General features: G+C 42.5%; 1 protein-coding gene across 1 annotated transcript in view; it reads left to right on the top strand.

The window, feature by feature from the left end:
- CLIP1 (CAP-Gly domain containing linker protein 1) overlaps positions 1 to 25191 on the top strand; it is a 123683-nt gene that overhangs the window by 58110 nt on the left and 40382 nt on the right. The window contains 10 exon segments of the mRNA XM_082853472.1: positions 2547 to 2744; positions 3373 to 3476; positions 5564 to 5624; positions 14047 to 14991; positions 16537 to 16653; positions 19000 to 19057; positions 19581 to 19664; positions 20573 to 20729; positions 22382 to 22547; positions 22646 to 22861. Coding sequence (XP_082709598.1) covers positions 2547 to 2744; positions 3373 to 3476; positions 5564 to 5624; positions 14047 to 14991; positions 16537 to 16653; positions 19000 to 19057; positions 19581 to 19664; positions 20573 to 20729; positions 22382 to 22547; positions 22646 to 22861 — 2106 coding nt within the window.

Genomic DNA, 25191 nt, shown 5'->3' with positions numbered 1-25191 from the left:
GCCTTGTTCAGAGTGGGTCAGCAAACTCTAAAGTGGAAATCGAGTTTACTTATCCAGGAACAATTCCGTGAAAGTATCTACCCTGGATTAGGAATTAATTTCTTGTGTAATTTTTACTACATTGTAATTAAGTGTCCGTTTCTTTGGAGATGCCCAAGTGCCCCCACTGCTCCCCCAACCGGTCCTCTTACTTTTTAGAACAGTTCTGATTCCTCTTAGTTCACCTCATTTTCTTTTGAAGAAAACTAGCAAAAGAGAAATGAGTCTCCTTGCCTTGTAAAACAGCTTGTTTTTGTACCTCTTTATAGAGAGTGGCTATAGTTTCTAAACCAAAAATCACCATAAAAGAATATACCAAAAATACAGAGTAATTGAAAGCGTGACTTCTTAAAAATGCACCTCAACAACGTGATCCCTTGTGTGTGTGTGTATATATATATATATATATATATATATATATATATATATATATATATATATAAGTGGGGACATTCCTTAATGCACAGCGATCTTCTGAAAGAATTGAGTACAGAGGTGCCCAGCCTTTCTGGTTCCACAGAACCTTTAGTCTCAGTTATTTTTTCACAGTGCCCGTAGGCCTAAAGAAATAGCTAACAGTTCTGTTTATTAAGTAGTTAGGTCCAAACAACTTAATATTTATGTCCTAACAATTTAATAGCTCTTCAAAAAAAAAAAAGGTTCACATTAATTGAAAGGAAAAAGAATATTTTTAATTCATTCTTGAATAACCACAGTGAACTAGTATTAGGTTGCATGCTCTTCTTGGGCACTGCATATCCTGTCAGACCTTGGACTCTTCCTGGACACTGCCACCCTCACTTCCTGTGCCACATTGGTTTTTGCACAGTACTTGCTTTTGGTCTGGCAGTAGCCAAAACCCGGCTTCGGAAAGACATGACGTTATGGAAAGGAATGTAGTACAATCCAAGGTTGAAACTGAATCCCCTCCAGCTCGCAGTTTGCATGGTATCCAACGGGTGTCGCTCTGTTTCCTTGTGTTGCCCTGTGAGTTTGCTGCAGTACCCTGGGGTGTACCTCTGCGCGGGGTTTGGGAACCTCAGATTTAGTGTGTTCAGGAAGAAACGCTAGTATGAGAAAGTAGAACCACATAGTAAAATTGGAAAATCAAGGTCAGATGGTTAAAAGAGAGACTAGGAATTCCCCGCCCCCCCATATACTTAAGTAATTCAAGAAATTTCACTAAATAGAAACAGCGAAGGACAGTTTGGGTGTACTTTACTCTCATAGCTGTCAAACTGCCTAACTCTGAACTGACGGCAGATCCTCACCGTCAGTCTGCGTCCTGGCCGGGGGCTCAGCTAGACGGAGGATGAGGAGAGCCTTCAAGCAGCAAGCGAGGCTCTGACTGCAGAGGGTGAAGTCCAGCGGCGTCGACCCGGAGCCAGTGATTGCCAAGTAAATGGCCGTGGACAGACGCTCACCAAGGGATGTGGCCTCTTCTGGACCACCTCCCAGCCCCCGGAGCCCAGCTTGGAAGAGTGTTACTCAGCTTGCCCACATTACCTATGCACATTTAATGGAAGGTTACGTCCTCTGTGTTTTTACATGACGATTAGCCATCTTGAGGAGGTATCGGGTGTGAGAAGCAGCAAAGATGAACGGGTGACAGCGCTGAAACACGTTTTCTCCACGCCTCAGCCCACCACTCTTCCTCCCTCCCCTCTTGTTTCCCCCGCCCCCGTTCTCTCTCCAGTCTCCATTTTTTTCCCTCCTTCCTTCCCTTGCTTCTCTTTCTCCACAGGTTTATCTCCCCCCCTTTTCTCTCTCCCATGCCCTTTTTCCTCCTTTCTCTTACGTGTACTTGCACTCTCATTCACCCACTCACACATGCTTTTGAAGGCACGTACAGGTTTCCTTTTAATCTTTTGTCTTTATAAGTCTTTCTGGTGGCTGGGATTCAGGTCCTCATGGCTGGATTCCTGGGTGAAATCACCTCTGCCTTTCATCTTGAAAGAAAGATGAAGAAAATCCTGACAGAGATCCAGCTACGTAATCAATTGAAAGAAGGTTCGTGACTCCAAGCGTGACCTCTTGGTCACATAATGGTATTTAGAAGCTTAAGAAGTTGAAAAACAGGTCTAATCCCGAACTCTAAGGATCAAAAGATTGGCCAGACTGTCATAACAAGAAGATAACTATTCATGAAGCTCAGGCCGAAACGGAGTCTAGAGAAGCTTGGTACCTGGGTTCTGAGGAATTTTTTAGATTCCTACCCGGCCCCGTCAGCCGAGCTCAGGGCACCTTTGCTTCTGAGCCACTTCTTCTAAACATCTTCCCGGTTGTTCCATGGCTTCTTTACATTGCTGGGTTCTTTGTGAAATTGGCAGACAGGAGGCACACGCTGTCTTGTTTCCTCGATGAAAAGCCTTTCCTAAGCCTCGGCAAGCCTGCGAGCTGGGGCAGTGCTTTTGCTTTGCTGAGGAGACACCTGCCTGCATGCATCGCTCCCTCCTTGCATCCCTGATAGCATCATCGCCCTTCACTTCTTTAACTTTCCTTTGCAGTTGACCGAAACCTCCTCCCGTTACGCCAGGAAGATCTCCGGCACCACTGCCCTCCAGGAGGCCCTGAAGGAGAAGCAGCAGCACATTGAGCAGCTGCTGGCTGAACGGGATCTAGAGAGGGCGGAGGTGGCCAAGGCCACGAGCCACGTGGGGGAGATAGAGCAGGAGCTAGCTCTGGCCCGGGACGGACACGACCAGGTGAAGTCTGGCACTGACCTTGTTGCAGAGGTGGTGACAGGTTCTAAGCTGATCTTGTTGCAGAGACTGTGATGGTTTCTAAATTGAGGGAGGAGGTTGAACAGTGTACTTGGTGCTTGGAGCCGGGGAGCTGGTCTCGAGCGCACTGGAAAGGAGCATAGATGTCTTTGCTGGGCTTGTTTGAAAGCTGTGCCCTGGGGTACCAGTTTGCATCATCATAAAGATGAAGTTCTGTTCTTCTCGAGTCTGTTGCACTCTTTTGGTCTTTACGTCCAGGTCTCTTGGCCTGTCTGTGTCAGGTGAGCGTGTGTACTAGGACCTTACCAGTGGCGACGGCTCCTGTTTTGTACATTATGCTTTGTACGAGTTTCAGCTCAAAAAAGATGAGCGTTGTTTTAACATTGCCCCCTTATTTCTTTAATGGTGTGGTTTTTCATCATCTAGCTCCCAGGAGTGCTGCCGAGAATAACCTATCATAAGAGATCATAGAAAGCATTTTAATGCGAAAAGGTTTTTTGAGTAATGCTGACCCACAGTGGTACCATTTAGCCGTAGCTCTTTGGAGGCATCCCTGGGCATGCATCTGGGTCAGAAGGAGGCCACTCACCGACACCCTTGCCTTCCCCAGCATGTCCTGGAATTGGAGGCCAAGATGGACCAGCTGCGAGCAATGGTGGAAGCTGCTGACAGGGAGAAGGTGGAGCTTCTCAACCAACTTGAAGAGGAGAGAAGGTGATCCTGAACTGTTCTCCTTTTAAACAGCCTTCGGGAGAACTTCCCCATCAACAGCCTTGTTGGTGTCAAACCCTTAGAACCAAAGGACTCTCTGTGTGTTCAGTGGAGATTGAACTCCTCGTGCTGTGTGAGGAGGGTTTGCTTTGATTTGACTTTTTTGAGAAGTTTGGAACCAGCTAAATGTGCCCTGATTAATTTAACAACTATTTATTGAGCACCTACTGTGTGCCAAACATCCTCTAGAGGATGGCGTGAGTCAGTTAATTCAAACCCAGCTTCTACCTAGAGCCACTCCTGGAAAAAGGATTTTCTAGGCCCAGTTACCTGGTATTTATGAAACGCCTTCTGCATATCTAATGAAATCGTATTGTGTCTGGGGGGTGACAGAGGGGCCCTGACCTCAGGAAACTCATTACCTTTATAGGAAAACAAAACTCTCAATTAGAGAATTATCCAGGTCAGAATGAAATCAGGTGCTAAACTGTGTGAGACAGAGAAAGCAAGTTTGATTCTTATAAAAGGTCTTTTGAGACCATTAGTGAACAAGATCTCTGGGAAGAGTGTCTGCGTGGAAACGATTTGACTGTCTCTGGGCTATGGGACGTTGTTTGTCCTCGGTTGCACTTAATGCCATCTCCTGTCATTTCTGATCGCAGCGATGTAATGCAGGGCTCTTTAGGATGGTCACGAGCACTACTGTGCTGGGGGATACGGGGGGATAGTAACAGTGCCTTACTAGGGAAATGGCTGTCCCACTGGAGAGAGAAGCACTATATACAGGAAGTTCTCCTTGCATCCTAAAAATGGCTACGAGTGAACAAGACATAGTGACAGGCCCTTCTGAAGGCCAAGGCATCTGTACCACTTGCTTCTGTTTTTTTTTTTTTTTTTTTTTTGCGGTACGCGGGCCTCTCACTGTTGTGGTCTCTCCCGTTGCGGAGCACAGGCTCCGGACGCGCAGGCTCAGCGGCCATGGCTCACGGGCCCAGCCGCTCCGCGGCATGTGGGATCTTCCCGGACCGGGACACGAACCCACGTCCCCCGCATCGGCAGGCGGACTCTCAACCGCTGCACCACCAGGGAAGCCCTGCTTCTGTTTTTAAACCGGCTGTTGCTCTGCTGACTTCTGGGCAGTAGAAATGTCCCCCAGCTCTCCAGTAAGCTTGAGGGCTTTAACCTATGATTGTATTTCTGACTTAACCAAGTAGAATTTTTTTATTCTTAATTTTGTTAGAAATGCTAGTGAATTTGAAAGATTTTTTTTTTTTTTGCATGTAGATTTGTCCTTTTTTTCCTTCTCTTACATCCAATTTTGTAAAGATTCACAATGTGGGTGTTACCCAGATTTTGTAGATCTTCCTAGTATCATATTTCATTGCCTTCGTGATGGCATTAATTGAAACCCACGTGCCATATCAGAGATTTTTAAACGTGAAAAAGAAATGTGCATTTTAGAAGCAGAGAAATAGGATCCTTGATTGCCTCTCTCCCAAATTATTCACAGCCTTATTCTCCCACTCTTGAAACAGGCACTCGTGTTGTCCTGGGGATCTCTGCATGGGTAGCATCTCTGCTAACCTCACGCTAGAATGCCTGATGTGGGGTGGTATAAAGAGAGATTTGTTTTCTGTACCATTTTCCCCTATGTTCTGTTATTGGAAAGTAGAAATTATAGACTTCCATTCTCAAACCGGTTTCTGTGGTCATCAAACCTTTTCCTTTCAGGCTGATCTTGTCTTTTTTTTGTTTTTTTTCTTTTTTCTGGGAGGAGGGGGTGGAGGAGGAGAAGAGATCTTGCCTTGATTAGATCCATTTCTGGCGGCTGTGACCTGGGGAACCAGTTGCTTTTTCTCATCTCTACCTCATCCCTTCTGGAATCCATACCTGGATAAAACTTTAGAGTTTCCCTATAAACTAGAGGCTTAAAGATGCATTTCTTTATTTTCTATGTCTCTAAGGCATTTCTTTCCATCATCATCTGCTACATTCATCAGGACATTGATTATATATATATAATTTTGGGATAAGGCAGAGGTGTTTCTTAGTTACTTTCTTACGTGTTTTGTTTTGATTTGATTCCACAGGAAGGTTGAGGACCTTCAGTTCCGGGTTGAAGAAGAATCAATTACTAAGGGCGATCTTGAGGTAAAACCCCACCAGCTCTCTAAAGCCTTTATGGGTACAATATTCAGAAATACGGATAAAATCGTTGTGGTCAGAACAGGCAGCAGAGGGGGGCGGCAGGAACCCCGGCCTCTGGCCTGTGGGCGGTGGCTGCCCTCGAGCCTGTCACTGTGCCGTCCCAACTCCAGTGGCCGAGTAAACTTTTTACTACCCTTTTCTCATGCTTCAGAATTCAAAACCTTGAATTGGAGTTAATCAAGTCATAAATCTGGCAGTGTGTCCTATGTGAGACTCTACACCTTCCTCCGATGATCAGAAATGGCATTTTAAAGAACACTTTTTATTTCATCATGATAGTTCAGAACAATCTCAGCTTTGCTTTTCAGTTGAGCAGGATAAATCCTTTATAACCCTATAGACAATAAATGTATGTTCTAGTAATTGATTTTTTTTTCTTTTTTTTTTTTCCTGTACGCGGGCCTCTCACTGTTGTGGCCTCTTCCATTGCGGAGCACAGGCTCCGGACGCGCAGGCTCAGCAGCCATGGCTCACGAGCGCAGCCGCTCCGCAGCATGTGGGATCTTCCCGGACCAGGGCACGAACCCGTGTCCCCTGCATCGGCAGGCGGACTCTCAACCACTGCGCCACCAGGGAAGCCCTGATTTTTTTTTTCTAGTCATTACCAGAAAAAGAACAATTTTATTTCAACCTCTTTATTCCATGGCGTATTTTAAATTCACAGAGATTTTCCTTTAGCATCAAGTTTCTCTCTCTTAACAGTCATTCGTATTAGTTTTTTAATAAGACACCAGAATTAAATGCTTTTGATGCTTTTCAAACCACTGCTAGATGTATGACAAATATAAAGTTAAAATTTTTCAAATTTGCAGATTTTTGGTACTTTAAGCCGTAATATTTTAGTAGAAGTTTCACTTGTCTGTGCAGTTCTCAGAATACACATTTTTGCTACTGTTGCAATTTTAGTCTATTGATTGCCCACACGATGCTTCAATTTCAAGAGCCCTTCCAAATAAGACTGATTTCTTTGGGAATAAATGTATCTTTATAGTCAGTGAAGAATAAGGGAAACGTATTCTGAGTTCTAGCTTCATAAGGCCCAGAATTTATTGGATTATTAGTAATTTGATGGGTATCTTCCTCCCTCATTTCATGTAGAGTCGCAGTCCTTTAGCTGACTTTTGTGTTGTTCTCATCCATTTAAAAACACCCCAAAATCTCATTAGAAGTTTCATATCATCATCTAATTCATGTCAAATACAGCCTATGATGTTTTGAGGAGGGGCAGTTGAAATATTTACATCAGCACTAGGCTAGGATAGTCTGTCTGGTAAACTTGTAATTAATCAGTTATTTTGAAACCCTAACACATATTGAAACTTTAGTTGAATCTCTCTTTTGTTGTTAATTATTTTATTTTTTTACTGATAGCAAAAGAGCCAGATTTCTGAAGATCCTGAGAATGTAAGAGGGCACTTAACTGTGTGGATATTTCCCTTGTTAACACAGATTGATTACAGATTAAAATGCTTATTGATATACTCAAATACTAACTGCATAATCTGATCTTGAGACATTGTCCTTAATATTTCTGTGCATGTGGGCTTTCAAAGCAGTTACATTTGAATCCTGAAGAAGTTGTATGTAATGACTAAGTTCTGTAAACCCATTTGTTTAACACATAGGCACACGTTTCTTTAAAGAATTTCGGCAAAAAGAAAGAAAAGAATTTTGTATGGGGCCCGGCCTTCTTCCCTTAATTCATAATGCCTTCTAGTTTTAATAGAATTATTACAAAATAGATGATACCTGACTGAAACATAAAACATATTAGATGAAGTTTTTACAGAAATTTTGGGGGAAAGTTTCCCCAAGTTTAATTTATTCCCATAAAAATAAAGGAATGGAGTCCCAGACTGATTGCCTTTTGTGTGAGCTCCCACTGCTGGCCAATGGCTGCCAGTGCAGCTGACGAGAAATTCAAACTTCAGTTTGTTGGGGCCGTGTTTTCCCTAGTTTGAGGCTAGAGGCAAGCATTCTTCAGTGAAGACGTTGTGTATTTTAAATTTATTATTCTTGAAGAGAGATTTTTCTAGTAGCAGTGCCACTAGGCACGGAGGTGTATTTCTTTTCCTTCCTCCCTCTGTTTAGGATCAAACACCCAATTCAGATCGTACCAGAGTGGCCCCAAAAGCACGGCTTCTCGGCGTACCCTGCCAGCTGAGATGCCAGTTGAAAAAAACCTAAAAACTTCTTCCTTTGAGGTACCACCACAAGAGAACAAGATTAAAACAGAATTTTTCTTCCCACCACCTCCCGGCAGCTGAACTAGACAACTCGAGACTGAACTTTTTAAAAAGCCTCCGTTCTGAAGGTCTCCTTTTTGTGAAAGCTCCTTCAGTGATCTGGGTCTCTTCTCTGCTTCCAAAACAGGCTCCTGCTACCTCCGGAGCCAGTCTGCATGGGACTCCCTCCCGCCTCTCCTGTGCGCTTCTCGCGGAGCCTTGGCTTTCTCTCTCAATCCCCTGCCCCAGGGCTCTCCTCTTGGGATACTCTGTCCTATTCTAAGAAAGGAATAATTTTAATGGGAGGGTTGTCCTGTTCAGCATAACGTTTTTACCATATACCGTGGAAGGGAAGCGGATCACTAGCTTCCTTGCTGGTAGTTGACCAAGTACAGCTGTGGAGCCCAGATCACTCGTGTGCACTCTCACCAGTCAGGAGGCACCTGGAGGATCTCGGAATGGGGAGAAGATCACATTCAGTGGGTATTTGCTTTTTATGTGGAAGTAGTGACCTTTCACCCAGAGGACACTGAACTCAGTGTCAAGGGAAGAAAGGTTCTGTTGCCTTTGGTTTCTTCCTGTTAATTTTGGATTTCTGTTCTTGAGGCTGTGACCCCAACTGTGTAGATCTGGATTAGATTCTTTTCTTGTAAAAGCAGGTAACTTGAACAACCTCTGTCTAAGGTACATATGGACGAAGGGGACTACCCAGACAATTAGGTTTTGAATTTCATTTCATTATTTTTCTTGAATGTAAAGAGCTGAAGCAGGTGAAGAATTTTTACAAAAAAAAATTTATTTACTTTTTAAATATTCTGTGATGGTTTTTTTATACCTGGTTCACAAGCAAACTGACCTCTTGAATGCACTGAAATCCCCAGAGTACCACTGGAGTGAGCAAAGATGTTTATAATGTAAAACATTCCACCTTAAGCTTTGCACTCCTTTCTGTCACTTTAGAGTTTGTTGTCATTTCCTTGTTGCCCTTAATTGTCCAGACTGATAGATCCTACGGGTTGGAACCACAAAATAACTAGAAGCTGCTGGGAGCAGCTCTGTCAACAGGTTTTATCAGTTGATTATGTTGATAACCTCTTGGATGGGAGAGGTGAGTGGGGAAAGAGGTCCGTTCAGACTGATCTAGGTTATTTCAAATTGATTAAGATTCTGATGCACTTAAGCCCGTTAGAAAGAGGTCGCCCTCTGGCTCCTCCATCAGCTTCCATGTAAGTCAGTGATGATGGGCAGTCTGAGGTTTTGAAACATGTGAAGACCTTACCGGCTCCTTTTGCATGGAGTTGAAACTCATGCCTTTCTGTTGAGTCACCGTTTCTTACCTCTGAACTGAGAAGAATGAGTTGTCTTAGGATCAAGATTATGAGCCCCTTACCAGTTGCAGTTCAACTTTGCTCCTGCTTTGAACCTCAGGGATGGAGGCCCTCAAGCATAATTATTACTGAATTTTCTCTTTTAAATCTGATTCCCACCGCCCCCGCCCACCGCTTTGTTTTCTGGCAACAGTCTTTGGAAGGTCCACCCTTGGAAGGAAATGAGAGCTTTAGTGACTCCTCACCTGTCATATACAGGAATGTTGCTGAGAATCTCAGACCCTTCTCTCTCATCTCAGCAAAAAGGCCACTGGTGTGATTTCCTGAGCTCTAGGTCCTAGATTTCCGTCGTTAGGGTTAATACTTGACCCTTGCTCACGTCCAATTGTGCGCCAAAGTGCAAAGATCTGCTCTAGGGACTAACTGAACACTTAGAGACTCATGACGTTATCTTTTCCATATTTGGGTGATAATGATCATTTTGAGGGTCAATTCACTTTTTAAGTCACCGAGTCAGTTACATACACATTAATGTCAAGTAGCTGTTGTGGGGAGGAGGGAAAATGATAGATTAGGGGAATATTAACTACTCTAATTTGTGCTGATAAACTTCACTTATCAATATAACATATTTGGCTGCATGCATCTGACACCTTTCACCTTGCCTCATGTGTTTTCCATTTTTTCTTTCTCAGTAGACTAGCCCATGTCCCCTGCCCACCTCATCCTCTTGTCCATAGTGTTCATCCTCACCCCCAGCCTCTTCATCTCGGTCCACCCTCATCCCTCCTCCATCACCCTTTCTGTTCATCCTCTGGCGGAAGGTACTGCTGGCTCAGCCTGCATGCCGCGCCCTCTCCTCCTGTGCTGGCATGTCACGGTGGCACTGTTGTGTTTCTTCCTCTTCCTTTTTACTGACAGACGCAGACCAAACTGGAGCATGCCCGCATTAAGGAGCTTGAACAGAGCCTGCTCTTTGAAAAGACCAAAGCTGACAAACTCCAGAGGGAGTTAGAAGACACTAGGGTAATGGTTTTCACTATTTAATGAAGCAGACCCATGTTTGCGAACGGTGGACACCGCGGGTGACGGGCCCTGCAGTTGGCCTAAGCCTTGACCCAGTGGTTCGACTTGAGTTTGGCCTTGGCACCGCCCAGGTGCTCGTGAGTGTAGGCTGATGGGTGGGCACAGGTGTTTTATGTGGAACCTTTGGTCCAAGGTGAAGATTCATTCCTTTGGTTAACTCAACCAAGATCAAGATCTGAAACTCAGCGACTGTGTAGACTGCGTGGATGTCCACAGATGCATTTGCGGTTCTTTGTATTAATACCGGGAAATACCTTTCTCCAGTTTGCACCAGCAGTCAGTGGTCCTCTTGTTCTCATATTCCTAGTGGGTTTTCTAAATAATTTTTTGTTGTTTCACTTTAGCTCTCTTTTCCTGCCTTCTTCCCTGGCCTCTTAGGCAAAGGGAATTGAAACGTTGGCTCTTTTTTAATGAGAGTTAGGGACTTTCACCCCAGCTATCTTTTTTTCTTCGCACCTGATCTCTTTGAATTTCTGTTACCCAGTAGGTTAGAATCTCAGTGGTCAGGAGGAAAAAGTGTGTTGGGAACAGAATGGCTTCTTACAACCCCCAGCTCACTGCGTTTGGCTCTCGGAGCCAGTGCCTTAGTCATGTTTTCACTTACTTATGTATTTAAGCACCCATATAGTGCTTACTTTATGCCAGGCACTATTCCAAGCACTTCACAAGTATTAACTTATTCAGTCTTACCACAACCCCAGGGGAGAGGTAGTAGTATTGTCCCCATTTTACAGGTGAGGAAACCGAGGCACGGAGAGGTTAAATAATATGTCCAAGGTCACACAGCTGATAGAGATAGGGGGGCCAGGATTTCTATTTGGGCCATTTGACCCCAGAGTCTGTGCTCTTAACCACTGCAGGATGGAGTCTGTCTATTATGGAAGTAGTTTTGTGGTAAAAGATGTAAGAGCTAATCTGAGTCACATATAAGAAAACACGTATGTATTATATACCTCTTAAATCACGAATTTGACTGTTAACAGCTAAATCAGACAGATCCTTAATTTTAACATTTCAGAAATGATTCTGTCTCTGATCAAATTTGGTATCCTGATTTTTTTCCTTTTGAATTATTAGTATTTGTAGAAATTTCTCTTCTTGAGAAATCATTGATCTAAAAAATCTAGAAAATCGAGTAATATTTCTTCCTCTAAGTCACGAGTTTTTATTTTTTAAGAGAAAGAAAATGTTCTCAGTCGGCCTCAAAACTAACGATATCGTCTGTGTATTTGGTAAGAAAAAAAAAATCCTGGTAGTTTGGTGCCGTTTCTTTGTTACCCGAGAGCCAAAGACACGATCTGGGAAATACAAGGGACTCATAGTAAGACTGGGCTCCCGTGGTGTGGCTGGCTATTGAAGTAAGGATGTGTTTTTTTACTTCTGAACAAATCTCCGTTACAGCTTTGTCAGCAAACAGTGTTGATTTGTTTTTGTTTTGTTTTCTGTGGAAAAGAAGGCATCCATTGACAGCATGGTTTATTTAAGTATTTCAGATTCAAGCAAGCTGTCATCTTCCTATAACAAGCCTTGTCTCCTGTTGATCCTCGTTCTTGGTTTGCCAAGTGTGAAACTAACCACTGACCCATCTAAGTTTCCCATCACCTACATTCCCTTTTGGGAAGTGCTTCAGAATTCCTCTAAGCCAGTAAGCCCAGTTTATAAACAGTGTGCTTGGCGCTGTAGAAACATTAGCAAGAATAAGAAATGATACCTGACTTTTATGGTGGGAAAGGCAGACACATAGATAGTTTTGCCTGAGGGCAGATTTTGGGAAATAAAGTTAAAAAATGGAACTGCTGTGAAAATGCTGCATAACCACACTATTATTTTCCCTTATTTTTTACTTGGTATTTCCTCAGTTTGACGGTTTTGTTGATGACTGATTAAGAATTAGTGCCCTGTTGGATTAAATTTATTTATGTTGTGGACCTTGTAGCAATGGGGTTTAATAATGCACCTTATCTGTGGACTCCCCACCTCCCCCCCAGAAAAAAAGTATGTAAATGAATTAACATCTTGGAAGCACCTGTAGCCCTGAAACAACAATTATAGCCAGCTCTGAAATACTTAATGATTTGATCATGCAGTTTGGGAGCCCCAAGTGCTTTATTTTCTTGTTCTTCGTGGACACTTCAGTCCTTATCCATCTCCCAGCCTGTAGGTGGACAGAGGGGCTGAAGGAAAAACATACCCATTACCTTCTGTCCCGATAAAGGCAGTGAGGGAGGAGAGCCTTCACTCCGGAGGACTTTTGATCCATGAAATTTGGGATTCACTGATGTCTTTAAATCATTCAAGTTCCCTTCTATTTCCCAGGTTAGTCCAATAATTAGTTTTTATGCCCAAAGCTACCATTTCCCACATATTTTGTGTACTAAACTTACTGCGTAACAGCAGAGGGAAATAACTTCCTAAGAACAAAAGGACGCAGGTTAGGAAAGTGTTTTTCCTCATCCTGGGGGTATGAGTTTAAATAGCAGCGTATTCCCGGGTTCTGTCCCAGAGCTCAGGTAGAATCAGCACACGTGGGAGGAACTGGGCCTGCACTGTAGACACACGTCCCAGGCAACTCACACGCACACTAAGGTCGGAGAACCACTGGGTTAGGGGAGCGAGACTTGTACGTCAAGATGGTGAAGGAATTACAAAATCTAAAAGCGGGGAGGGACTCTGTATAAGATTCTTAGGTATCATTGCAGGTAAGTAATCTATCTTTCTTTGTCCTTTTTAAAAAAGGTTAGTAAATTAGTTCTTTATCCACTTGAGGCTTTTATTCTACAGTTGTCGTGGTATTCACTGAAACATTTCATAGATATTTTTACACCTTTAACACCAGTGCTATCCAACAGAATTATGACATGAGCCACATATATATAATTAAAAATTTTCTGGTACCCACATTAACATACTTTTTTAATACGTAAAAAGGAGCAGGTGAAATTAATTTAGTCATATATTTTATTTATTTAAACCAATATATCCAAACTACTATCACTTCATCATGTAATCAGTATAAGAAATTATTGGGAATTCCCTGGCGGTCCAGTGGTTAGGACTCTGCACTCTCACTGCTAAGGGCCCAGGTTTGATCCCTGGTCAGGAAACTAAAATCCCATAAGGCACGTGGTGTGGCCAAAAAAAAAAAAGAGAGAAAGAAATTATTAAGAAGATGTGTTCTGTTTTTCCCGAGTCTTCATTATTTGATGTATATTTGACACTTGGAGCCACGTTTCAAGTGCCGAGTAGCCATGTGTGGTTAACGGCTGCTGTACGGGACAGCACGCTTCCGTAAAGTCACTTCCATCAGATAGACAAACGTTCATACACCTTGGTTGAAGTAGGCAACATAAGGATTCTTCTTCCAAAAGGCAGATGTAGGGGAACCTTGAAAGGTACTGTTTCTATTAACTTACTACAGTTAGTGGGTACTTTCCTGATTAAGGTTCTTTAAAGGGAAAAGAAATATTTTGGGGGTGAGTCAAACTCAATATCAATTTTATTTTCCTTTATCATCTCAAAATGGTGAAAAGTTTGCCAAAGACTCTAAATTTGATTTGGGGCTCCCGGAACTGGGCTTAAGCCATTATCACAACTAGATTCACACATAGAAATTCTGGGTGGCTTGACTGCTCCCTGAGCTGGGGTAGGTACTGAAGATCTTCAAGGTTAAAGAAAATAATCAGTGATTTGTTATTTAAATGATCTCTCTCTCTCTGCTGATACTAGGTGGCCACAGTGTCAGAAAAGTCCCGCATAATGGAACTAGAAAAAGACCTAGCGTTCAGAATACAGGAAGTAGCTGAGCTTCGAAGGAGGCTGGAGTCCAGTAAGCCTACTGGGGATGTTGACATGTCACTCTCCCTTTTACAAGAGATAAGCGCTTTGCAAGAAAAGTTAGAAGCCACCCATACTGACCATCAGAAAGAAATCACTTCTCTGAAGGAGCATTTTGGAGCCCGGGAAGAAACGCATCAGAAGGAGATAAAGGCTCTTCAGGCCACCACAGAGAAGCTTTCCAAAGAGAACGAGTCATTGAAAAGCAAGCTTGATCACGCCAACAAGGAGAATTCGGACGTGATAGCTCTGTGGAAATCCAAGCTGGAGACGGCCATCGCATCCCACCAGCAGGCGATGGAGGGGCTGAAGGTGTCCTTCAGCAAGGGGGTCGGCGCGGAGACGGCAGAATTTGCCGAGCTAAAAACGCAAATAGAGAAAATGAGACTAGATTACCAGCGCGAAATGGAAAATTTGCAGAATAAACAAGACTTGGAAAGGTCTGCTCACACTAAAGAGCTCGAAGCCCTAAGGGCTAAACTGATGAAAGTCATTAAAGAGAAAGAGAACAGTCTGGAAGCCGTCAAGTCAAAGCTGGACAAAGCGGAAGACCAGCATCTGGTAGAAATGGAGGACACCTTAAACAAATTGCAGGACGCTGAGCTAAAGGTAAAGGAGCTAGAGGTACTACAAGCCAAATGCAATGAACAAACCAAGGTTATTGATAATTTTACATCACAGCTCAAGGCTGCCGAAGAAAAGCTCTTGGATCTTGATGCTCTTCAGAAAGCCAGTTCCGAAGGTAAATCGGAAATCGGGAACCTTAGACAGCAGCTTGAGGCAGCTGAGAAACAGATTAAAAATTTAGAGCTCGAAAAGAATGCTGAAAGTGGCAAGGTTTGTATCAACATCCTCCATCTTTTTCTTTTCCATTTCTTGTTCTTATTTTGCATTGTATCTTATTTTTCAGTTGAGGTAGTTCACCCTCCAGATTCTTGACTTAGTTAAAACTGGTGCTGACGAATTTCCCAGTTGAGTGTAGTATCTTCTGAGTACTTTGAGTATGGTTTCATCCGAGGAGATTAGAGAAAATAATGGCTCAACTATGTGGCTTGATCCTGGTTTCCTAGTATCTGATTACTTTAACTCTGGGCTTGCTGTGATCTCCTGTTTAAGCTTGGTTCCAGTCTGTAAACTTTTTAAAATAGAGAACTCCCCAAAAATGATGGCATTGAGGTGAATGAATTGAAAGAATAAGATAGAAACTTGTAAGATCCTCTCCTCCTTTCCCACCTACATGACTGCCTTGTCCGTAAGGTTACATGTAAAACAGAATGTGAACTCCGAGAGCACTTGACTCGTGCGAATTAACATGCTATGATAAATGACGTTCACAGCAAAATGAAGGTGAAGAGCCTGGAGCCCTTTGCGTTGCTACTTATGTCTCATTGGAGTTTTTTCTGTGTTGCAATGAGAACGTGATCTAGTCCCTGGTTTTTTGAGGAAAGACTGGACAAGTGTGCTTTTGATCAAGGCATAGGAAATGATGTGAGACATTGGCTGGCTACCTTTCTTACTAACTAGCCTTGCTAAATGTCATCTTCATGTTTAAGGATTGTTCAAGGAAGGAGCCCTTTTTCCCAGTCCTCCTGACACTAGTGGAGGTGCTGGTATTGATGCTGAATGTTCTGAGCTTTTTGCGGGAGAAGCTGCTTTATTGGCAAAGAAGGAAGGGTTGTGATGGTTAAATGGGGAGAGGTGAAGACAGACAAATGGCAAAAATTGCTAAGTAACATTAGTTGAAGATGACAGTCATAGGAGATTTTTCTCAGATCTCCTCACTTGGTTCTGAAAAACCAATCAAAACACAAAAATTAAATTAATATGGGATATGCAGCTAATGTGTTGGTCTACTTTTTTTACATTAAGATTTAATGAAAGCCAATTTCTGACGACTGTTGTGTAGTACATTTTTAAAATTTTATTTTTTATTTTAAATGTTGAAATACTTTAAGCGTGTACAAAAATACAGAAAATGAAACACAGTCCACATGAATCCACCATTCCTGTCTTAAGGTTTTCCAAAGTCCAGAAGATGAAATTGCTCAACTGTCTCATTTAGAAAGTAAGCATCTGTACTTTCTGCTTTAGAGCATGCTGACAGTCCAAATTCAGGTATAGAAAAATACTCTTTTGATTATTTAAAATTAGCCATTGGACAATCTTATCTAGAACTGATTGTATGAAAAGTCATTGGCTTCTTAGAATTAAAGACAAAAAAACACCAAAACGACTTTTTACCCATGCCTTTATTCCTTTCAGTTTTGTTTGGTTATGTTTGTATCTCATACATTTTTTTATATTTGTTTTATGTTTTCTTTCTCATTCTTTTTTGTTTCCTTTTGTTCACTGGTTTCTGTACCATGTAACTCTGTATGGTAGGCTAGTAACATCACCAAAGAGCTGCAGGGAAAAGAGCTAATGCTTAATAAACTTCAGGAAAACCTGAGTGAAGTCAGTCAAGTCAAAGAGGCTTTGGAAAAACAACTTCAGATTTTGGTAAGTACCTGTTGGGAATCTGAATCTCAGGGTCTCTGGCCATTCAAAAATTGTTCCTGTTTAAAAAACAAAAACTTCTATAAAGAAAGACGTATTGCACCTATTTCCTTTCTCTTGCAAAGTATTGATTGGTTGATGAATAACTTGAGAGGAACTGGATCAAACCCAAACTAGCAATAAAGGTAAGTATTACTTTTTTTTTTTTAATCTGTCCTTTGCCTTTGGTAATGCATTGCTTTGGCACGTTATTGACTCCTTAGTTTCACCAAACACAGGAACCTTCCAAGTTATATACCCAGCACATTAGGTTTCATATATAGTGAGGTCTTGCCCTATGCCTTGTCCTACCTGCCCTGTGACAGCAAGCCAGCCAGCTCTCCTGGACCATCAGCACCCTCTGTTAGCAAGGCAGGGTGCTGTCTAATTAGCAAGTTCACAGAATTCCCTCTTACATCTCAGTTTATTCCTCCTCAGGAAATTACTTTTCCTTTCATATATATCCTCTTTGCTTAATCCCAGGTTGTAGGACATTTTTTGTCTTTTTCTCAACTGTTCTCCCTTCTGCCTTGCCTCCTACATCAAAAACACAAGCTTAGTCAAGGCTGATGACCACGGGCAGGTGCCGGTGATGCCCACATGTCATGGGAAAGGAGAGGCGTAGGCTCATGGAGAAAACTTGATAAGAGAAACATTAGCTATGAAGGGTCAGTTGTCTTGGGCCTTACATGCACCTTGCTGTTCTCCACGTTTTACACTTCTCTGCTAATACCAGTGGTGAATAAAACTGTTTGATTTTTGGACTTCCCTGCTGGTCCAGTAGTTGAGACTCCGTGCTTCTAATTCGGGGACGTGGGTTTGATCCCTGCTTGTGGAGCTAGGATCCCACATGACACACGGCCAAAAAAAAAAAAAAAAAAAAAATAGTGTTTGATTTTTTTTTTTCTTATTTAAATGCCAATATTACATATTTCTACTTTTTAAAATGTTAACTATATAGCCGCACTCTTCATTATGGTAGCTACTGTCTATATATATGGCTCTATAAATTTAAATTAAATTAAATAAAATATAAAATTCAGTTCCTCAGTTGCACTAGCCGCGTTTTAAATGCTTATAGGCCCCACGTGGCCGGTGGCTGCCAATTGAACAGCACAGTTTCATCGTAGAGAGTTTTATCAGACAGTTATGATACAGCATATTTCAGCTACATATTGAGAAAAGTTGACCTGGAAATTACCATTTTTCACTATGGTGTCCTTTAAGAAAATGTGTTTTGAGTTTCATGTCGTTTCTCTGCCCTCCTCCCCAAACTTTCAGGATGCCTTACTTTTTTTTTCTAAGTTAAGAGTATTCCTCTACGTCCTCTGAAAACATGCTGCCTGAGGTCTGGCTTTGGGAGTAACACAGGTGGACAGCTTGTGGGCTTTGATGGACTTGTGGCTTGTGAGCCCATTTTTAAACTAAAATATTAATTAATTAGAAAGACTCATTTAAAAATTCACTTGGTGTATCTACCTCAAAGTTCGTCGCAGGAAAATCAGGAGAGTGGTTTTATCGTGCCCTCCTGTCATGTTTAGAAAAGATAGTGAGCGATGGACTTTTTGGTTTAAGGTAGTTGACACAGATCCGGTTTTAAGATACTAGGTTCTGACTATTCTTAGATGTAAAACATTTCAGAACTCAGACCCACAGACATAGAAAACAAACTATGGTTACCAAAGGGGGAAGGCTGGGGGGAGGGATAAATTAGGAGTTTGGGATTAACGTGTACACACTGCTATGTACAAAATAGATAACCAACAGGGGCCTACTGTGTAGCACAGGGAACTATACTCAATATTTTGTAATAACTTATTAGGGAAAAGAAGCTGAAAAAATATATATGTATAACTGAATTACTTTGCTGTACACCTGAAACTAACCCAACGTTGTAAACCAATTATACTTCAATGAAAAAAAGAAATATTAAAAAACAAATTTCGGAACTCTGTTCACTGTCTCAGGCAGATTTCTGAAGAGAGGTTCTGCTACTTGAGGGCAGCAACATGAAAAAAAACATACACGTGGCACCACATGTGTATCCACACATGCATATACTGACATAAGTGTGCACATCCACACGTGTACAGACATACATGCACACCCACGCATGCAGCACACATGCAAACCTCACTCGTGTACACGTGCACAGTATGCATATGGTAGTAATTGATGCCTACATGTTTTAAGCGTAAGTTAGCTTTAATGAAATAGCAACAAAAAATAGATAATGTTGTAGTCATAGAAACTTTTTATTTTTGTAATCTGAAATCTTTCTATTCTGAATGTCCACTTCTTTTTCTTTAGAAAGAAAATTTTGCTGATGCTTCAGAGCAGGCAGTCTCTGTTCAGAGAAGTATGCAAGGTATGTCTTAGCAGAACATGAGCAGCTCACTTGTTCTCAAGCTGGAGCTGGCCTTGGGTGCATAACAATAGATGCTGCCTGTAGCCTGATTTCACCACCCTGGAAGTTCCTGCAGCGCACAGTAATACTGGGTTCCCTTGGCTTCCTGAGGCCTCAAGCTCCCATTCTTTCTTCTTTTTGACTTAAAGCTTGTTCCGCATTAAAATGTAGGTGTACTTGGGAAAAGTATTGTCTTACTTAAGCTTCAGTCATTGATAGCTCTATTGAGTTTTAAGTGGAAGGAGGATGCCTGGAAAAGGCATGCCCGGTGCCTGCCAAATCTACAGATTTGGGGAGACAAGAAAGAGTTGCTTGCTTGTTTCTTTCGGTTCGTTATTCAGTGGTTTGATTTGTAATGGGACTCTTGAGTATTCCCGTGATCCCACATCTCAAGCTTTTGATTCGATTTGGTTTTGAGACAGTCAGGCTTTAGATGGCTTATTAACTATGAAATGTATTAAACTTTTAACTTCATCCCAAATAGAAACTGTAAATAAATTACACCAAAAAGAGGAACAGTTTAATGTGCTGTCTTCTGAATTGGAGAAGTTGAGAGAAAATTTAACAGGTAAGAAGACGTCTCTACACGTTAAATGTAGTAGGCTTCCTAAGATTTGAGATAATTTTAGTGTGTTGTCACAGCATATCTACTATTCAGGCATAAATTCTTCACTCGTGTTATATTGTGATAAAATACTTGTTTGAGGTCTGTAAACCTTAGCGAATTCTCTCTGCCTCGTTTTCAAACGAGTCAGAATCCACCCCATCTCACTACTCCCCCTGCTATCCTTGATCCGAGTCAACCAGCATCTTTAATCGAAGCTGTAGTAACAGCTGGTCACCTGGGCTGCCTGCTTCTGCTCTTGACCCCTGCAGTCTGTTCTCAGCCCAGCAGCCAGGGGGATCCCTTCAACATCAAGTCAGATCAGGTCGCTTCTCTGCTCAGAATGGCCCAGTGGCTCGCGTCTCGCTCACATTAAAAGCTGTGGCCCTTACTGTCATCAGGTCCTCTTATCTCTGCTCTCGTCCTGTACTATTCTTCCCCTTATTCCTTCCACTGCGACCATATTGGCCTCCTTGGTGATACTTGATTGTCAAGCATGTTCCTGCCCTGGGGCCTTTGCACTTGCTTTCCCCTCTGCCTGCATTCCTCTTCCCTCACTTCCCTCAGGGTTTTACGTAAATGTCACCATCTCAGAGAGGCTCTGTCTAAGGTTTTAACCTCCCTGACTCCTTACTGACTCCTTTCTCCGCTTGTATTTTTTTCCCTCTTGGCACTTAACACTATCTATTGTACCATTTATTCTCTTTATTTATCTTGTTTATTGTCTGTCTTCTTTGCTAGAATGTAATTTTCATAAGGGCAGGGATTGCTCTATGCAAATATTCCCAGAGCAAGGCTTGGCATACAGGGTGTAGTTAATACATTTTTGTTGATTATAACACAACAGTGCTTTTTTTTCTATATATATTCAGATATGGAGGCAAAATTTAGAGAGAGAGACGAAAGGGAAGAGCAGTTGATAAAGGCGAAGGAAAAGCTGGAAAACGACATTGCAGTAATAATGAAAATGTCAGGAGACAGTTCTTCTCAGCTGGCAAAAATGAATGGTGAATTACGTCTGAAAGAAAGGTACGTATGAGTATTAATAAGAGCGCCGGCTTTGGGTTAGGCCCTCGAGCAAGGTCTGGGTGGGAGGGGAGCCTAAATCTTCAGGACTGTTAGGTTTTAAAGTTGCCTGAATCTCATTCTTTCTCTGTTATCGCAGTGTATCGCAGACTTTCTGGTGACTTGTAAAGAAAAGGTAGTAGTTTACCAACGGCAATAACATCTTTTAAAGGCAGTTAAAAATATTTTTAACCTATTTCAGTGTAATGATAGATAACACGTGTGAAGGGCTGACCACGTGTCACACACTATGCTGACAGCTTTGTGTAGAGTATATTTTCTGGTTCTCCTAATAATCCTCTCAGGTGAGTGTATTATTGTTCCTATTTTGTTTTTTTAATTTATTTTTACTTATTTATTTTTGGCTGCGTTGGATCTTCGTTGCGGTGGGTGGGCTTCTCACTGCGGTGGCCTCTCGTTGTGGAGCACGGGCTCTAGGCGTGTAGGCTTCAGTAGTTGTGGCACACAGGCTCAGTAGCTGTGGCACACAGGCTCAGTAGCTGTGGCGCATGGGCTTAGTTGCTCCGTGGCATGTGGGATCTTCCCGGACCAGGGCTGGACCCCGTGTCCCGTGCATTGACAGGAGGATTCTTAACCACTGCGTCACCAGGGAAGCCCCTATTGTTCCTATTTTAAAGAAAAGGAAATTGAGGCTTAATGAGGTTAAGTAACTTTCCTGAGGTTTCAGATCTAGGTGGTCTGGTCCCAGAGCCCTTGCTGCTCTTCATCACTACACCCTGTTTCCTCAGCGCTAAAGCTTCTGTTATCGTAATCTCTCTTCTCGTCTTTATCCTGAGGCTCTCGTTGCTTTGATTTCTTTTTTCTTTTAATGGCTGCCATATAAAAATCAAATGTTTATTTTATAAGGCAAAAACTTTTAGAGGATATATTAGCCCCGGTAGACTTATGATTCTGAAAGCATTAATACTTGGCAGAGTTAGTTTACGTCCAGCCGTGCACTCACGCACGGCCCAGCGTTGGTGGGTGATGGGCAGATGTGCCTTGGTTGGCCGACTGTGGCAGTCCTGCTGTGAGGTGGGCACAGCTGCCCAGGCGGTTGTGGCACAGAGCCTTGGAGAAGTTCCATTTCTATCGCTGCTTATCCAGAGGCACCGTCCAAGTTTCCTTCCTGTTCTCCGGTCCATGAGCCAGCCTTTTCTCCAGGTTGATGGCCCTCTTACATCTTTGTGGGACCACGTGGTTCTCTTTGAGCTAGAACATCACATTACTGTTATTTTCGTATCTTCTGTTCTCAAGCGACCCCAAAATGAGTCTTTGATAATCTAGTCTGCTAAAATTTGGAAACCTCGAAATACTTACCTCCTCTAATGTGCTTACTTTTCACTCATTTTTCCTTATTGATCTTCTGACGTAAAATAATAAATGTTCACAGTTAGAGGAGTAGTTACTCTAAGGTATTTGTAACCATCACAATTGTTAAAATTATTCTTCAGGACAAGTCAGTTTTTGTTTTTGTTTTTTGCTTATTTCAGGTGTTATTAATTGCTCATAACATTTATAATCATTAAGACAATTATTAATATTTTAAAGTACAACTCTAGAATTTAAAGTACTCTTTTGAAAAATCTGACGCCTTGTATTGAAACTTGTTCTAGAAATGTAGAAGAATTACAGCTAAAACTCACCAAGGCTAATGAAAATGCAAGTCTTCTGCAGAAAAGTATTGGGGAAGTAACTCTCAAAGCTGAACAGAGCCAGCAAGAAGCAGCTAAAAAGCATGAGGAAGAAAAGAAAGAACTGCTGACAAAATTGTCAGACCTGGTAAGGAGAGAATCAGTGGGACTGTGGGCTGGCAGGGGAGGTTGAGGGGCAGAACGGACATGACCAAATGACTCACTCCTGACTCGGGGTGTCTGCAGGAAAAGAAAATGCAAATGAGCCACAACGAGTGTCAAGAGCTGAAAGCCAGGTATGAAGAAGCCAGTTCTGAGACGCAGGCCAAGCATGAAGAAGTTCTGCAGAACCTCCAGAAGATGCTGTTGGACGCAGGGGAGCGGCTGAAGGCCGCACAAAAGGAGAACAGCGACTTGCTGCAGGAGACGGAGGAGCTGAGAAGGCAAGCCGACAAAGCCAGAGTACGTGGTGGGGAGAATCGTGTTGTCGAATTACGGTTTGCTTGCGTTCCGCGTCAGGGCTGCAAGGGGGCTTGGAAAGCAGCAGCACGTGGGATGGGTTCAGTGGCCGTTACCAGTGTCGGCCCTCAGGGTGCGTGGCAGGAGGGCGAATTACGTTTCCTGTATCTTCAAGTGCTTTGTACCAGCCGCTGTTCCTTCTCAGGGAGGGTGATGGCTACAGGCCTTTCCCCCGCATGTACTGTGTGGCCACCACCCCCTGCGCTGCTTGCTCCCCAGCTGTCACGAAGAGTCCGCTGTTGCCTGACCTCTGTCCGCCTGCCTGTAGTAGACTCTTTGTTGCGGGAAGGCATGTTCCTCTAATCTTGGCCATCTTGCTGCCACCTCGCACGAGGGTTAGGAGAGACATCTTGCAGAAAAGCAAGAGGCAGAGGCCACATGAGGCAGGTGGGCAGGGAATGGAGCCTGCTTGGAGGAACAGAGCTCTTAGAGGATAGAGTAGAAGGGAGAGCTCTAGAGAGGGCTCTCGCATGTCCCCAGGAAGGCACTACGAGCTCATTAACAAGGAAGCTGGATTTAAGGGCTGTGAGAAAACATCCTACTGCTAAGTAGAGTAGAACTTGATACACTGAATTTCATTTTATGGTGTCAGGATAGTATCAGTGTCCCAATATGTTTTTTTGACTCTGGTAACGTAATGAAGTTCAACCCTCCTACTCCCATCTAAATTGCTCAAAGAAAAGCAAATACTTGTCTTTAATTGTTTTAATGTGTCAGAGAAATGTTTATATATATATATATATATATATATATATATATATATATATATATGAGTTTAGTAGAAAGAAAATAGAAAAGAGCATACATAGGAGTTGAAACAGAGCCCATTTAAAACTTATAAATTGGGTAGCATGACATGTAATATATGTCATGTATAAGATGCCTAACTTTTCTTTCTTCTACATGCTGTCCATCAAAGCTTTCTCTTTTCCCTGTGATGTGTCTCCAGGTTTATGAACCATTTAACAACTGGATATAATTTCCAGAGTTTTTGTCTTTGTGTTTCCCTTTATCTGGACAGACTCTAGTTTTTTAGTGTTTCCCTTAAAATGTTGCAGCCTGACCAAACCACAGCATTCTAGTGGTTTGTGTAAAGGCTCATTAATTTTGTTTGTTGTTGTTGTTGTTTTTATAAGGATCATTTGGTTAAAATGCCGGGATCGTTCCCCCTCCAAAGTTGTCTGGATATCCGATTTCTGTGAATCTCAATGTTGTCAACAGCAGGGGCTCAACAGACTCTTTTGAGAATCTGATGAAACCTTAAGATATTTTCCCCAGGAAAGCTGATATATGCACTCAACAAGTTTTAGATGAAATCTCAGGAGATTCATGGAGCCCACAATGCTCCCATGTTCCCTAGTTTAAGAGCCAATGAACTATAGCTGTGCCGTCCAATACAGTAGCCACTAGCTACATGTGGCCATTTAAATCTAAATTAGTTCAAGTTATAAATTCATCCTCTCAGTCGCAAGCACCGCACATGTGGTTAGTGGCTACCACAATGGACAGCGCAGATAAAGTCCATTTGTATCTTGCAGAAAGTTCTGGACAGCACTGGTAGAGACATTGTGGTCAATTTACTTTATAAACCAATACACTTTTTTTTTTTTTTTTTTTGTACGCGGGCCTCTCACTGTTGTGGCCTCGGAGCACAGGCTCCGGACGCGCAGGCTCAGCGGCCATGGCTCACGTGCCCAGCCGCTCCACGGCATGTGGGATCTTCCTGGACCGGGGCACGAACCCGTGTCCCCTGCATCGGCAGGCGGACTCTCAACCACTGCATCACCAGGGAAGCCCCCAATACACTTTTTTAAAGCCCATTTATTTGGTCACCAAAGACTAGCAAATTAGTCTGTATTTTTACTAAGTTATATGTAATATTGAAGCTAAATCAGTCTCAGGCCAGGTCCTTTAGTAAGTAAGGTTCTGCATTTAGTTTGAAAAGGAACAGTTTATAATACCTTGCCCTTCCTCCTCTTTTTTGGTTAAAGTATACTCACTTTTTGTAGTTCTTTGGATTGTGTTTTAAAAACTTCTATGAATCCCTTCTACAATAGAAACAATTGGATAATTGGAATGGCAGGAAAGAATTTCATGCTCTGACGTCATAGTCAAACTACTGTTTGTATCTTCTAGGTGTCTATCAGGAATACTTCAGAAGTTTTTTCAAAGAGAAACCAGTAGATACATCAGCACTTTGCGAAGCTAAACTTGCTTTGCATTATCCTTTTATGGGCTCTGTTCATCGAGTTTCTTCCCCCTGTTATCCAGAT

Source organism: Leucopleurus acutus, assembly GCF_964270905.1.
Source record: "Leucopleurus acutus genome assembly, chromosome: 13".
NCBI lineage: Eukaryota > Metazoa > Chordata > Mammalia > Artiodactyla > Delphinidae > Leucopleurus > Leucopleurus acutus.
Note: the sequence above shows the minus strand (reverse complement) of the source record. Positions and strands in the feature narration are given on the sequence as shown.